This window comes from Populus trichocarpa, chromosome 10 (genome assembly GCF_000002775.5).
Source record: "Populus trichocarpa isolate Nisqually-1 chromosome 10, P.trichocarpa_v4.1, whole genome shotgun sequence".
NCBI classification, from domain to species: Eukaryota; Viridiplantae; Streptophyta; class Magnoliopsida; order Malpighiales; family Salicaceae; genus Populus; species Populus trichocarpa.
In genome coordinates, this window is record NC_037294.2 from 12,853,446 (window position 1) to 12,865,654 (window position 12,209).

A 12,209-nucleotide genomic window follows, 5' to 3' on the forward strand; every position below is an offset into this window, starting at 1 on the left:
GTGCTCTTTTTGGGTCGAGCTTCATTTATTAACGAAGAGATCTTTTTCTTTCATTCTTTATATTTGGTATACCACATCATTTCTTGTGTAAGGCCATCACCTTCTCTTTCTTAAATTTCTCCTCGCTCTCTTGGCATAAGGTTAGTTCTTTTGTTGGACTCCATCGAAACTTGCCTTCTAATTTTATTTTTCCTTTTCTTAGTTTCTGGGCTTAGAGTTTTTTTTTTTTTGGTATAAAATTTCAATTTTCTTGTTGAGCTCCATCAGAACTCGGATCTCTTTGAGCTCTGCTATCGATTATTAAATCTGAGACATAAGTTCTTGGGCTCTATCAGATTGGAATCTACAGCCTTGGGCTAGCCAGGTCGTGTTTAACTTCTAGGCGTCCTAGCATGGTAGTGTCCACTTTCTTTATTTCCCTTTTATTGTTGGGTTAATCTACAGTAGAATAGTTAATAACCTTGGTATTTATGGCGTTTCACTTATATCGTGCTTATACCTCTTCCTTCCTTCTTTCTTTCTTTCAATATGGTACATTTATACCCCAACAGTTTATTTGTTTTTTACACAAGTTCCCAATTGATCCATGTTGTATTTGGAATTAGAATACGTTGGCCCTGGCTGTTGGGGAGGCTTAGTTTATAACAAGTCTGAGGCTCTGAGGACAAGTGTTCAGGTCCGAGAGTTGCGACGGTTGATGCGCAGTCACTTAATGATGGATTTGAAGAAGAAAAACATAAGCTGTTCGATCCCAAAAAGAAATCTCTCTCATAAAATATACAATGAATGGCACTACAGTGGTGAATGAAGTGCCATGAAGTCTTCATGTCGTGCTTTTAGTCCTCCCTTCTGTGACTAAAAGCACGACATGAAGACTTGTGTAATAGCATCCATCCTGATAATTGATGTATAGCATGGTTTGCTATCAATGAAGGATTTAAACAAAACTACACGTGTGTTGTTTGCAATTTAGAAAATAAAGGTAAAGGTCATAATATTCTATTATTTACATGTTCAGTCGCCAAAAGAGTTACAGGGAAGGTCTGGGGATGATGACTGTGCAGAATTAATCTAGATGGGTGAAAAGCGACTCGCTAAAGAGTGTCTTCCTTCTTATTGTTCTTAGTCCTTACAATGGCATGACGTGCTGGCATTTACACTGCCTGGAAAGATAAGAATACACACACACACACACACACACACACAAACCCTTATAATGCTCAATTCCTTGGTGTAACTGCTCTAGTGAGATTGACCATTCATGCCCGTTCAGCTTAGGCTTTGGAATTCAAAAGCTGATACAGGAAGTTGCTCAAGCTCCAGGATTTTCTAATCTGTGCAGCAGCTGCCAGTTTTGCAGTTAGCGTTTGTTCTGGTTTGCAGTTTTTGCAATGTTGAAGCCTGTCAGTTCTTTGGCTTGGTTTTAATTGTTTATATTATATTTACTCCATTTTTATAGCTTTATTGTAGGGTAACTCGGTGAGATCCTACCTTATTTCTCTTTTGATTATCTCACCTTGCATAATATTTTCTCAAGTTCTTTTTTCCCGTGATAAAACCATATTCCTTTCCTAGCATTTCATATTGTACATGAAAGGCAGATCAGGCAACAATTCTTGTTTCAACCTACTTGAAAATAAAGATAAGGTAAAATTCTATTGCTATCACCATCCATCATCTACTACCCAGGTTCGGGGCAACTTATTGTCGTTTCCAAACACACATACTTTGTATAAAACATCTATATCTCCCCCGGCCCCTCCTCTATTCCAGTTCAAAAGTTCCGCAAATCCAACCTGTCCCTTTAAAATCTATGAAAGGAAACCTAAAAATAACGGTCACCTGCTCATTTTCCCGCCCCCAAAGAAGACTCCATATCCTTAAAAAATGAATAAGCTCTTTCAATTTCGCCATGAATATCTTTCTTTTTCCATTAAAAGCTGTTATAAAAACCCTAAGTTTCTTCTACCCATTTCACATTTGCACAGCTTCTCCAAAACCCAGGATCTAGACTTCATTTTCGAGGAGGTAGAAGTCCTCGATTCTTCAAAACCCACAAACCAAAAAAACCAACTTCCATCAAAAACTAACGAACCGTCCGATGACAGCCACCCCAGTGAACGAATGGAATCGACGGTTCAGATTTCCCATCCCTGGCCTGAATGGGTGGATTTGATGGAATTGCTGTTAAAGAGAGGGTACTTTGAAGCTGGTGGAAACCCAGTTGGAAACAAGGAACTGGGTTCCAAGGACGCGAGTTGTATTAGAACCGCGTGCCTTAATTTTGCACGGGATCGGTTTGGACTTATAAGGTATCCGAGATTAATTTGTGGGTGAATGATTTTGCCTCTAACTTTTGATATTTGCTTATTTTATTTATTTATTTATTTATTTATAGAGTAGTTTCAGTTCCAGCTTTGATATTAAGCAACTTGATTATATTTTTCTGTGATTATTGTTTCTAATATGCATGCCACCTGTTTGATATTTTGTTAATGTGAGAGAAATAGCCTCTCTTTCTCATGCTACTTTTGCTGCCAGGTACTTCTCGAGGAAAGATATTGGGGTTATTGCAGGATGCGGCTGCCCTAGCATAGATAGAAAAGTTGTGAACTCTGGGAAACGTTTAAGAGCACATGTGGGCATCAACGAAGGACATGTATGTACTAAACTTTTTCTCCCGAAAAGAATTTTATAGTAAAAGAAATCTTTTCTTTTTATTTTTTCAATGTTTCTTGGCAAATTTTCTAGATCGATCAGTAAGGGATGCCTCTGTTTATTGGTAATCTTCGTAGGTTTGCAGCTCCTGCAACTTAAGGGGAGACTGTGAAAGGGCATATGTCAAAGCACGAGAAGATGAAGGTGGGCGAACTGTGGATGTCATGCGTATTCTACTGACATATGGGCTCGATTATGTTTCCGGTACAGTGGAGAATAAGCCATGTCAAAAGAACAAAATGGTTAAAGAATCAGTGAGAAGGCTGCTGAAGGAGTTGGTGGGCCTTAGCAATGACGAACTTGTCTCTGACCTCCCTAATGGCAAACCCTTGAAAAGGGGTCTCCCTTTACCAAATAATTCGACTACACAAGATAAAGGCCCAATAAATGTTCCAATGAAGCCTGGCGATTGGCTTTGCCCTGAGTAATTTATGATTTGATCTTTTGGCATTTTGAATTTCGAGGCATCTATAGTTTTTTGTCTTCAAGTGGCTAACCTTCCTTCTATATATTGTTTGTTAGATGCAACTTCCTCAATTTTGCCAGAAATGTTAGATGTCTGCGGTGTGATGGATTGCACCATGAAAGGCTAAAGCATCTATGCGAGGATCAGGATCATCTTCCATTAAAGAAAGGAGACTGGATTTGTGCAATGTAAGGATTCTTAGATTTATTGGTATTCTATTACTCGAGGCTCTGCTTTTCCGTTGACTTTTTATTCCTTCAGATGTAATTTCTTGAACTTTGCCAAGAATACAAGATGTCTGCAATGCAAAGAGAAGCCTCCAAAGCGGCACCTTAATCCTGGGGAGTGGGAATGTGAATCGTGGGTTATTTCCACTTGCAATTTTTCTAGATTTATAAATATGCATACTTAACGTAGTTACTCTCTATTGTTCTATCACAACCATACTATATATATATATATATATTGTGCAGGTGCAACTACATCAATTTCAGAAGAAACATGGTATGCTTGAAATGTGATCATAGAAGGCCAAAGGCATCAAATTGTTTAAAGTCATCTACTGAGCTTGAACATGGCAAGGGAGGTAATCCTGAGCAGAGTAGATTGAAGTTTCTTCACAGTGGAAATGAAGCCGCTGATCATAATTTTGTAGGAGTGCATGGAACACATCACAACAGAGGTGCAGACGTGTGGAGATTTGTGGAAGAAGAAAGAGAAGATAATCATTCAATTTCATCGAATGAGGGTGTGAGATTTGTAGATTTCCCTATTGCGGGAGGAAAGAGCAGTTTGTCTCAAAATGCCCAAAAAAGAGAGAGATGGAAGCTAGAAATGTTGGAGAGGAGCAAAGGTGGTGTGCATGTGGAAGAAGATGAAAAGGAATTTGAATATGCCAACACTCAAAGAAGATTCAAGTACCTTGAATCTACTGATGATGAAGATATGGCTGAATGGTTTGGACATGGAGGGAAAAAGGAAACATGATGTTCTGGAACTGAATCTGAGAAAATTCTTGATTGAGAAATGCGTTGTTGATCAACACGCACATGATGTGGATGTGACAGATAACAGAGAGGTCAATGGTAAAATTCTTGTTGTGGTTTTGCAAACTTGATGAATCCCTGTTGTAGATGAGATGGAAGTTGTCAAAGTGCATAAAAGAGGTCACTGAGAAAATTGTAAGAGGACATGTTTGTTACCGAATTAATATGCTGAAAATTATTTTGTTTCTTCCAACCTCTAATATTTGTAATATAAGAATGACAGCTAAGTTCAAAAATATTATTACACTGGAGCATTTGTTCGTTCACTGCTTATAGTAAACTTTCAGAGAGTTTCCATCCAACTCTTTTGTGAAGAACCGTAGCATACAGTCCATTACTTGCACACATTTGATAATGGGGATTGTATGAACCAAATAATGCCATTATGCAATTAAATTAACCAACTTCTAGGCATAATAAATTACAGGGAGAATATTAACTGGCTACACTGTCCAGTAATCCACATTACAAGGTAGTGTTCTTTCTTGTTTACTCCATGCCTCACAGCTTGTAGTAATTTGTCAAAGATTTTCCATCCAACTCTTTTGTGAAGAACCTTTTTATATAATCCGTGTATATAAACTCCCGGTAAACAGCTGGTTTTTCTGGTGATATTAGCTCCGGAAAAGGTCCAAACAAGCTATCCCTCTTGAGTGGGTTGAAGAAAATTGCAATTGAAATCCGTGGTTCATGGCAACCATTAGCCAACACTCTATGCTCATTGCTCTTGTACTCGTCATTAGACAGAATCTGAAACTCATAAAGGAACACATTAGAATTTAAAGCTTCAGAATTTCATCCTGTTTGCACATCAATCTTTAAGGTATCCAGGGTGATAAGTTAAAGAGCAGTGAGACTAGTTACTGGTTACTAGTTCCTACCTGCATTATATCCCCAACATTGATGACAATAGCACCAGGGACAGGTTTAACATCCACCCAACCCTCCCCATGTTTAACCTGCAAACCACCAATCTGATCCTGCAGTAATACTGTTAAAACTCCAGGATCTGTGTGAGACATAATCCCGACTGTTAGATCGGGCTGGGGACAGTAAGGATAATAGTGGGCTGCCATAGTCCTAGCATCCAAAAATGTCAAGTCCTTCAACTTCCCTGCATTTAATCCTAGGCCTTCACATAACAGTTCCATCAACAGCTCTCCCAATTGTTTGGCGCATTGATTCCAATCAACAAGCTCGTTTCTACATATCTCAGGGATTTCTTCAAGCTCTGGTAAGTTAGGGCCAAGAGTCATCTGGAGTGTGTCCCTGCAGATGGAAATACATTATGGCTTTTGTACCAGAATAATTGAAAATCTGTATCCCAAGAACGCGTGAACACTGTCTTTGTAGACATGTATTATTGCACATATCCATTAGATCAGGGACTATTACCGTTCCTTCAAGTGAAGTTTTGAAAATTTTGGAGGATTATGCTGTTGGAAAGATTAGAAGAGGGGAATTGACTGTTAAACTATTTAAAATCAAGGAATTCATACCCGTGGATTCCCATATACCTCATATGTAAATTGAAATTCACGGACAAAAAACTAGGCAATAACTAAATGGTATTCCATTCAGTGGGAGAGAGGAAGATGGATCAAAAAAGTAAAACGAATTAAATGATCAATCATTAATTATTAATATTATAGGACAGGGATTCAGATATATCAATAAAGAGAAAAATAATTTTCTTATGCATGTACCAATTCAGAATCAGAATTGAATGATCTACTTAAAATCAAATTGAAAAGAGACTTAGCTGCGGAAGCTGTCGCTCTGATTGAGAATACCATTGATATCAAATAGTACAAAAAAAATATTTTGGAATTAGAGGGTACATAAACAGGGTATTTATTACCTCCAACTAGCAGCTTTAGAATGAAACAAGTCGACGTTGGAGAGGAAGGAGACGCCAGACCCCATCTCTCTACGATACCACCGCATCTTCTCCTCTGTGGGCAGTTCATGAAACCCCTTTATACCTCCAATCGTACGGTCCAACACTTCCAGAGGAACCCCATGATTAACAACTTGAAAGAACCCGAACTCACGACACGCACGTCCAACTTTATCCACTACTGCTGACCGTCGATTCGAATCCTCCAAGCCCGAGATATCGATTGTGGGGATCAGATTGGATTCAGAATCGGGTAGTCGGGTACTCCTCTTGGATTTGAGATCCGACAGGGTCTCCGGCGGGTGAATAAAAATCCGAGGAATTGAGGTGATGCCCGAGTCAATTAAGCCCTTGACTCCGATTTTGGAATCATCAAACTGTTTCACTTCTTTTGAACGATCGTACTCTTGATTAGCAGTATCATTGATCGTCGCTGCCATGATAATTTTCTTGTTTCTCTTTTGGCTAACTGTTTTGCTATGGCAGGAGTAGTATTCTCTGTGGTGGCTGTGAGTGTTGCCGATGCAAAGAGGGAACTGGATAGAGAGCATTGGAAATTATCAGTCTTCGTTCATCTGAAAACATCTTCGTTTAATAAATTGCTTAAAAAATCTACTAAAGTCTAAAGTGTCTTTTTCCAAGTTCCGGAATTAACTTCCGCTAATAACGTGTAAGATTCAATCAAATAGAAACAGACAATTTTAAGTTTCGTCGATTCTATTGTGTGCTGTCGTTAGGTTCTTCGCTTGTTGTGGTGTTAGGTACGTGGTTTTAAATTTTTTTAATTTTTTTAATTTTAAATTATTATTTTTAAATAATTTTGTAAAAATAAACCTTGTAGCAATAAAAAAAGATATTAATTTTATATATTTTAACAAATAATTTTTTTCATATTTCCAAATAAGCCGGTAAGTATAATTGGTTTTCTATTATTAGAAAGGTCGCCTAACTCATTTAGTCATTTTCATGCCGTTGAATTCACCCAAATTGAGTTTAAATTTTATACATGTGTGTATTGTTTTTTCTTGGCAAATTGATAGTGACTTGATAACTTGAAGGTTAGTTTTCTACGGTCAGAAATGTCTTTCCACTCTAACTTGCGAGTTTGTTTCTGAAGATCAACATCACGTTTAAGTTTTAACTCATCAAGTATGCTTTACAATACTATATACTAAAATATAATGTTGACCCGTTAAAATATTTAGAAAAAAAATCATGTTTTAATAGTCAAAATAAAGTATAAATAAGATGATGTATAGGGTGGGGGGTGATTTGAAAAGCTTGTTTTATATTATTTAAGGTTTTATGTAAGGTGTGAATTGACATGTAATAAAAAAAAAAGGACTGATCTATTTCTTATAAACTATATTAATGATTTAATCTCTTTCTTTATTAGAGATGGAGTTGAATTTACATTTTAATATTGGCATATCTTGTATATATATATTATAGAGTGGAAATCCTTTTATTATTATTATTATTTTACAACATGTCATTTGGTGTTTAAAGATTGTAATTGAACATTCATACCCTTCGATGGCTGGAATGTTTGACAAAGCTTGACAAACATGTCATTTGGTGATTAAAGATTGTAATTGAAAAAATAAATTTGAGAACAAAAACAGGAAAAAAAAAAAAAGTGCTGTAAACTACTGCGGTATTTTACCTGGATAATTTTAACATATTTAGTAATATTTCTCTGTACGGGAATGGTTTTGATAATTTAGGTAACTCGTAAATTAATAAATAATGTTTTGGGGAGTGGCTATCGGCACAATCCCTCTCTCTGTCTTTGGCGTAACCTTGTTAACTCCTTTTTTTAAAATGACTAAAGTGTCATTGTATTTTTATTATTTTTTTCTATTTTTTCACTAATTTCAATGAATTAAAAATCAATTCACTCGACCCGGTTAATCAAAACTCGCCACCGAAGTGAGAAAAAAAAAAAAAAAGGAGAAACAATCTCACCTTTGAATTTGAAATTGTAAAAGATGAGCAGCAATTCATTTTAGATCTTTCATCTCTAATGAGAGAATCCTAACCAAACACTACAAAACAGCAACACCACAGAAAACCAAACCCGCCGCATAAACCATCACTCCCCTTAACCTCAAACATCACATCACCACCACCACCACCCATCACAGCCACCGCTCCTTTCTCAACCCTTTAATATCAATCACCATGCAATTCACTCAACCATATCAACAAGAAATTCACATTAAAGATTCTTGGAAAGAATTATCCAACAGGGAGGAAGGGAAAGGGAGAGAAAGAAATCCAATAGTGTGTTTAATTTAAATTTAATAAGAAATTTATGTAACGGTAGTAAAAAAAAGTTGTAATTAAAGGGATGGGCCATTGAAAATCCGGGTATCAATCAAGCTGTTGATATAAATTGCTAGCATGATGACCGAGATCATCATCTACTTCTCTTTTTTTTGTCTTTAATTTAGTTAAGGATTTTTGGTATTTGAGATTGGAATAAATTGCTGCGGAAGAAGAAAAAGGACACGTGCTTATAAAAGGAGAGGAAGAAAAGAAAAGAAAGCATAGTTTAGTCATTTAAACTGGAAAAGGTTAACGAGGCCCTGTTAATAGCCATTTCCTTTGATAAATAGTCTGTTTTATTTTATTTTATTTATTTATTTATTTAAAAAAGAAGAAGGTGCAATTCCATAGAGCTCAATAACAAAGCAATATTTTGATATGCTACACAGCCTTGGAAGCTATTAGAAATGCGAATCGAATTGTTCAAGTCACAACGGTAGCTTAGCATAGCATGGAGTTCCTTGGTCTCAAAATGAAGACCTGGACAACAAAAGATTGCTTGGATTCTAAGAAAATTTATGTGATACTGGTTATAGACGTAAGGTTGTCTGATCATTCCCATCATAGAAGCGGGCAAAAAGTTGCAGTACTTGGCTACAATTGCAGCAGAAACATGGACCTCTCAGGTTACAGCTCAGCCTCCCTGGACGTCCAGTGCTCCTATAAAAGATAGATGATGTTACATTTCAACATTATCAACAGGAGAAAGAGAAGACTGTAGTTTTGTTTTGTGCTGGAATCTGTGGTAAAGCGTTGCGTTTAATTTACAACAGTCCAGAATTATCAACGAAAGGAAAAAAACAAAGAGAAAACCTAGTGATGTGAAGCTTAAACAAAGTCTTACTTCGTACGCAGCAAAAATCTGTGAGCTTAGAAGTAAATCCAATGATTTGAAAAGGCATAACTTATAAATTACTTAACAACGACAGCTTGTTGAATTACCAGACCAGACGGAAGCTCTTATTCCATTCAAGTCGCCTGGCCATTTAGAAAGAGCCCGGGTACTATTTTTTTTAATTTTAAATGAAATCATGTCATCGATCCTTCCTATTATTTTTTAAATAAAAAGTTCATACACGTGTATTGTCTAACTTTCCCTAGACTTTTTTGTGTCTTTTTAATTTTTGTCTCTTTTTTTCCAATCTGTATTTACTTCAGAAATAAAAAAATAATAATTGACCTTTAATTATAATTAAATTACCTAAACTAAAATTTAATGTACAACATGAATTAATGAAAAATAAACGGTGAGTTCACATTAAAATATGTGAGTGTGTTGAATATTGTTTCTCTAGGGTGAAAATGTCACTAATTTTAATGTTTTCTATACTAATTAATAATTTATTTTATTTTTTAATTTAATTTTAATCTGGACAAAAAGATTGGGACGGAGTGACTAAAATGTTGTTTTTAATATCTCCCGCTTCATGCACCGTGTCTTTCCCTCCTGCGCCACCACTAGACAGCGCGAGGGTGGCCAGATGATGGAGATCCAAATGTTGAGGTTCCTGAATTTTAAGAAAACATTTTGATCTTCTAAAAAAATCATTAGAACTAGGTATTAGTGATAATATAATTTTTTTAAAATGTTTATTAGCTATTATTAAAATAATAGGGGGGAAAATCAGACTTTTAACATTTTTTTAGACACGATATATAATGATTAAATTATTTTTAAAAACAAAATTTTTAAAATTAGCATCTAATGACTTTTTTTAATCTTCACTTTTAAAAGCACAGTAAATTACTGCTAAAAGCAAAAAACAACAAACCAACATTCAGGAGTTTTTCATATTTTAATCATGTTTTTTTAGTTATAATCAAGTCAACTAAAAAGACAATTTAGTATTTCAATAAATATAAAATATTATTTAAATTAATCGAGTTTATTGAGCTCATTTTAATCAATCACTTAGGTTACGGATGTTTCTTTTTTCTTGGCCCTGTTTGTTTTTGTGTTTTAAAAGTTCTTTTGAAAAAATTAATTTTTTTTATTTTTTTACTTCAAATTAATATTTTTTTGATATTTTTAGATATATCAAAAATATTTTTTTAAAATATATATATATATATATATATATATTATTTTGATATATTTCTAAATAAAAAATATTTTAAAAAATAAGCACAACCACACTTTCAAATGCTATCATAGTTTGGGTATTTTTTTAAAAAAAAATCTGATCTAATTGAAGCATAGTGTTGAACATCCATATCGTCTATGACTGATTGCTATAAACATTGGAGGCAAAAATGTTGTTTTACCTTTTTATCATATTTTTTTTTTTAGATTGGGGATTGATTCGGTTTGGGCTATAGATTTTAGTTGGGTCACTGGATCATCTTGAGCTAACCCCTATTTTTTTAAAAAAAAAAAACAAAACAAAACAATGTTATTTTTTTAAAATAAAAATAAATAGTTAATGAATTACAACTAAGTTTTTAATTGGATTATTTAAGTTTTTATTTTTTTTTATTTTCTCTTAAACTCAGCTTATTTCCAGCCTCAAGCTGACTAGGTTTTAGATTGACCTGTTAAACCAGATCAGATTTTAAAACTATGATATAAAGCATCAACAACACACCCATGCACACGCCAATTCGAGGTGATTAGTGTTCGATAGTTCTTCATAACTATTCCATAAATGTTAGCGATCTCTCCAGTAGATAAGGATTTAATGTCAAAGAAAGGAGGTGAGGCCGTGAAGTTAATACATGGCGATTAAGTAAGTATTGATGGAGGGCATCCACTTACGTTCGTTTGGTGAGTTAGCTGGAGAATTAACACCGTCAAAGTTATGCACTGAGCAAAGTATCAAACCGGATGCAGAAAAACTAAATGGGAGGGTGCCACAGAATAGCGTCTGATAGCATGTATTAAGTCAATTTGGTGGAGGGAATAAATAGCAGCAGGCCTCTGTTTTTAATGTCCTGGCCCGTACGAATGAAGAATTTAATGGAGCTGGCCTGGTATAATTATATTTCACCAAAAAGCAATACAACAAACAACGTCGGCATAATTAATTTAATCCAATCTACATTTCTAGTTAATGCAAGCATCATCAGCAAGATGAACTAAAGTGCTCAGGCGACCTTCCTAGATAATTTAATTCCCAATAATAGGAGAATTAAAATCTAGAGCATTCATAGTTTCCCACTTTATTATATGGTTCCATCCCCACCCAATTCCTTTGTTATGTCTTTAAATACTGAAGGATACGGCCATAATAGCTTTTTAAATATCTTACTATCCACGTAAAATTAAGCACTTGCCAGGGTGGAATAAAAAAAAAACATTTTCTCTTATTTGTAAGAGCACCATAATAATTAGCTGTAATGAAAATATTTTTTGATTTAAAAGTGTAAGCCATCAGAGTTCACATTTCATGCCATATTATGAGAAGTAAATTATTATACATCCTCTCGTCATTTTAATTAGAAAACGCAAGCATGTGAAATATACTTTCTATTTTATTAAAAAAACCAGTTACAAGAAAATCAAGATTACTTTATTTTCACAGTTTTTTTACTTAATTATAATATCTGATAGCCTAACTTAATCTTCCTTGGATCATTTAAGCCCAGATATAAAAACCCTTTAAATGGTTTTTATTTTTATTTTTTGGACCCAGTCAATTGTGTGGTCTCGAGTGAATTTTCTGACAGGCACGGGCCAAATGTTATTTAAAATCTGTTGAATTTTATCTACATCTTATTTAAAATCTGTTGAATTTTATCTACAGGGAAC

At 34.9% G+C, this 12,209-nt stretch overlaps 2 protein-coding genes across 5 annotated transcripts; one reads left to right on the plus strand and one right to left on the minus strand.

Moving 5' to 3' along the window:
* The first annotated feature begins 1,550 nt into the window (after positions 1-1,550).
* Positions 1,551-4,496, plus strand: LOC7462679 (zinc finger protein VAR3, chloroplastic). 4 transcript variants are annotated; one of them, XM_024609415.2, is made up of 7 exons: positions 1,561-2,312; positions 2,542-2,659; positions 2,796-3,142; positions 3,241-3,372; positions 3,446-3,544; positions 3,658-3,770; positions 3,840-4,496. In XM_024609415.2, exons 1-7 carry the CDS (start codon positions 1,888-1,890, stop codon positions 4,169-4,171), a joined length of 1,566 nt encoding a protein of 521 aa, XP_024465183.2. In that variant the 5' UTR covers positions 1,561-1,887; the 3' UTR covers positions 4,172-4,496. The 4 variants fall into 4 exon arrangements, with proteins under 4 accessions (XP_024465185.2, XP_024465183.2, XP_024465184.2 ...); XM_024609417.2 differs by lacking the exon at positions 3,446-3,544 and having other exon boundaries at positions 1,551-2,312; XM_024609414.2 differs by having other exon boundaries at positions 1,576-2,312; positions 3,658-4,496.
* On the minus strand, positions 4,448-6,725 carry LOC7462680 (1-aminocyclopropane-1-carboxylate oxidase homolog 4). Its single transcript, XM_002315823.4, has 3 exons — positions 6,092-6,725; positions 5,112-5,499; positions 4,448-4,980 (listed from the first exon to the last, which is right to left on the minus strand). Exons 1-3 carry the CDS (start codon positions 6,679-6,681, stop codon positions 4,732-4,734), a joined length of 1,227 nt encoding a protein of 408 aa, XP_002315859.2. The 5' UTR covers positions 6,682-6,725; the 3' UTR covers positions 4,448-4,731.
* Positions 6,726-12,209: the final 5,484 nt, after the last annotated feature.

Coding starts and splice junctions, on each gene's coding strand:
- LOC7462679 (XM_024609414.2), top strand. CDS start 1,888: ATGAATAAGCTCTTTCAATTTCGCCATGAATATCTTTCTTTTTCCATT. Junction 3,373..3,445: donor GGAGACTGGATTTGTGCAAT/GTAAGGATTCTT, acceptor TTATTCCTTCAG/ATGTAATTTCTTGAACTTTG. Junction 3,545..3,657: donor GGGGAGTGGGAATGTGAATC/GTGGGTTATTTC, acceptor TATATTGTGCAG/GTGCAACTACATCAATTTCA.
- LOC7462680 (XM_002315823.4), bottom strand. CDS start 6,681: ATGCTCTCTATCCAGTTCCCTCTTTGCATCGGCAACACTCACAGCCAC. Junction 5,500..6,091: donor TCTAAAGCTGCTAGTTGGAG/GTAATAAATACC, acceptor TTCCATCTGCAG/GGACACACTCCAGATGACTC. Junction 4,981..5,111: donor ATGTTGGGGATATAATGCAG/GTAGGAACTAGT, acceptor TATGAGTTTCAG/ATTCTGTCTAATGACGAGTA.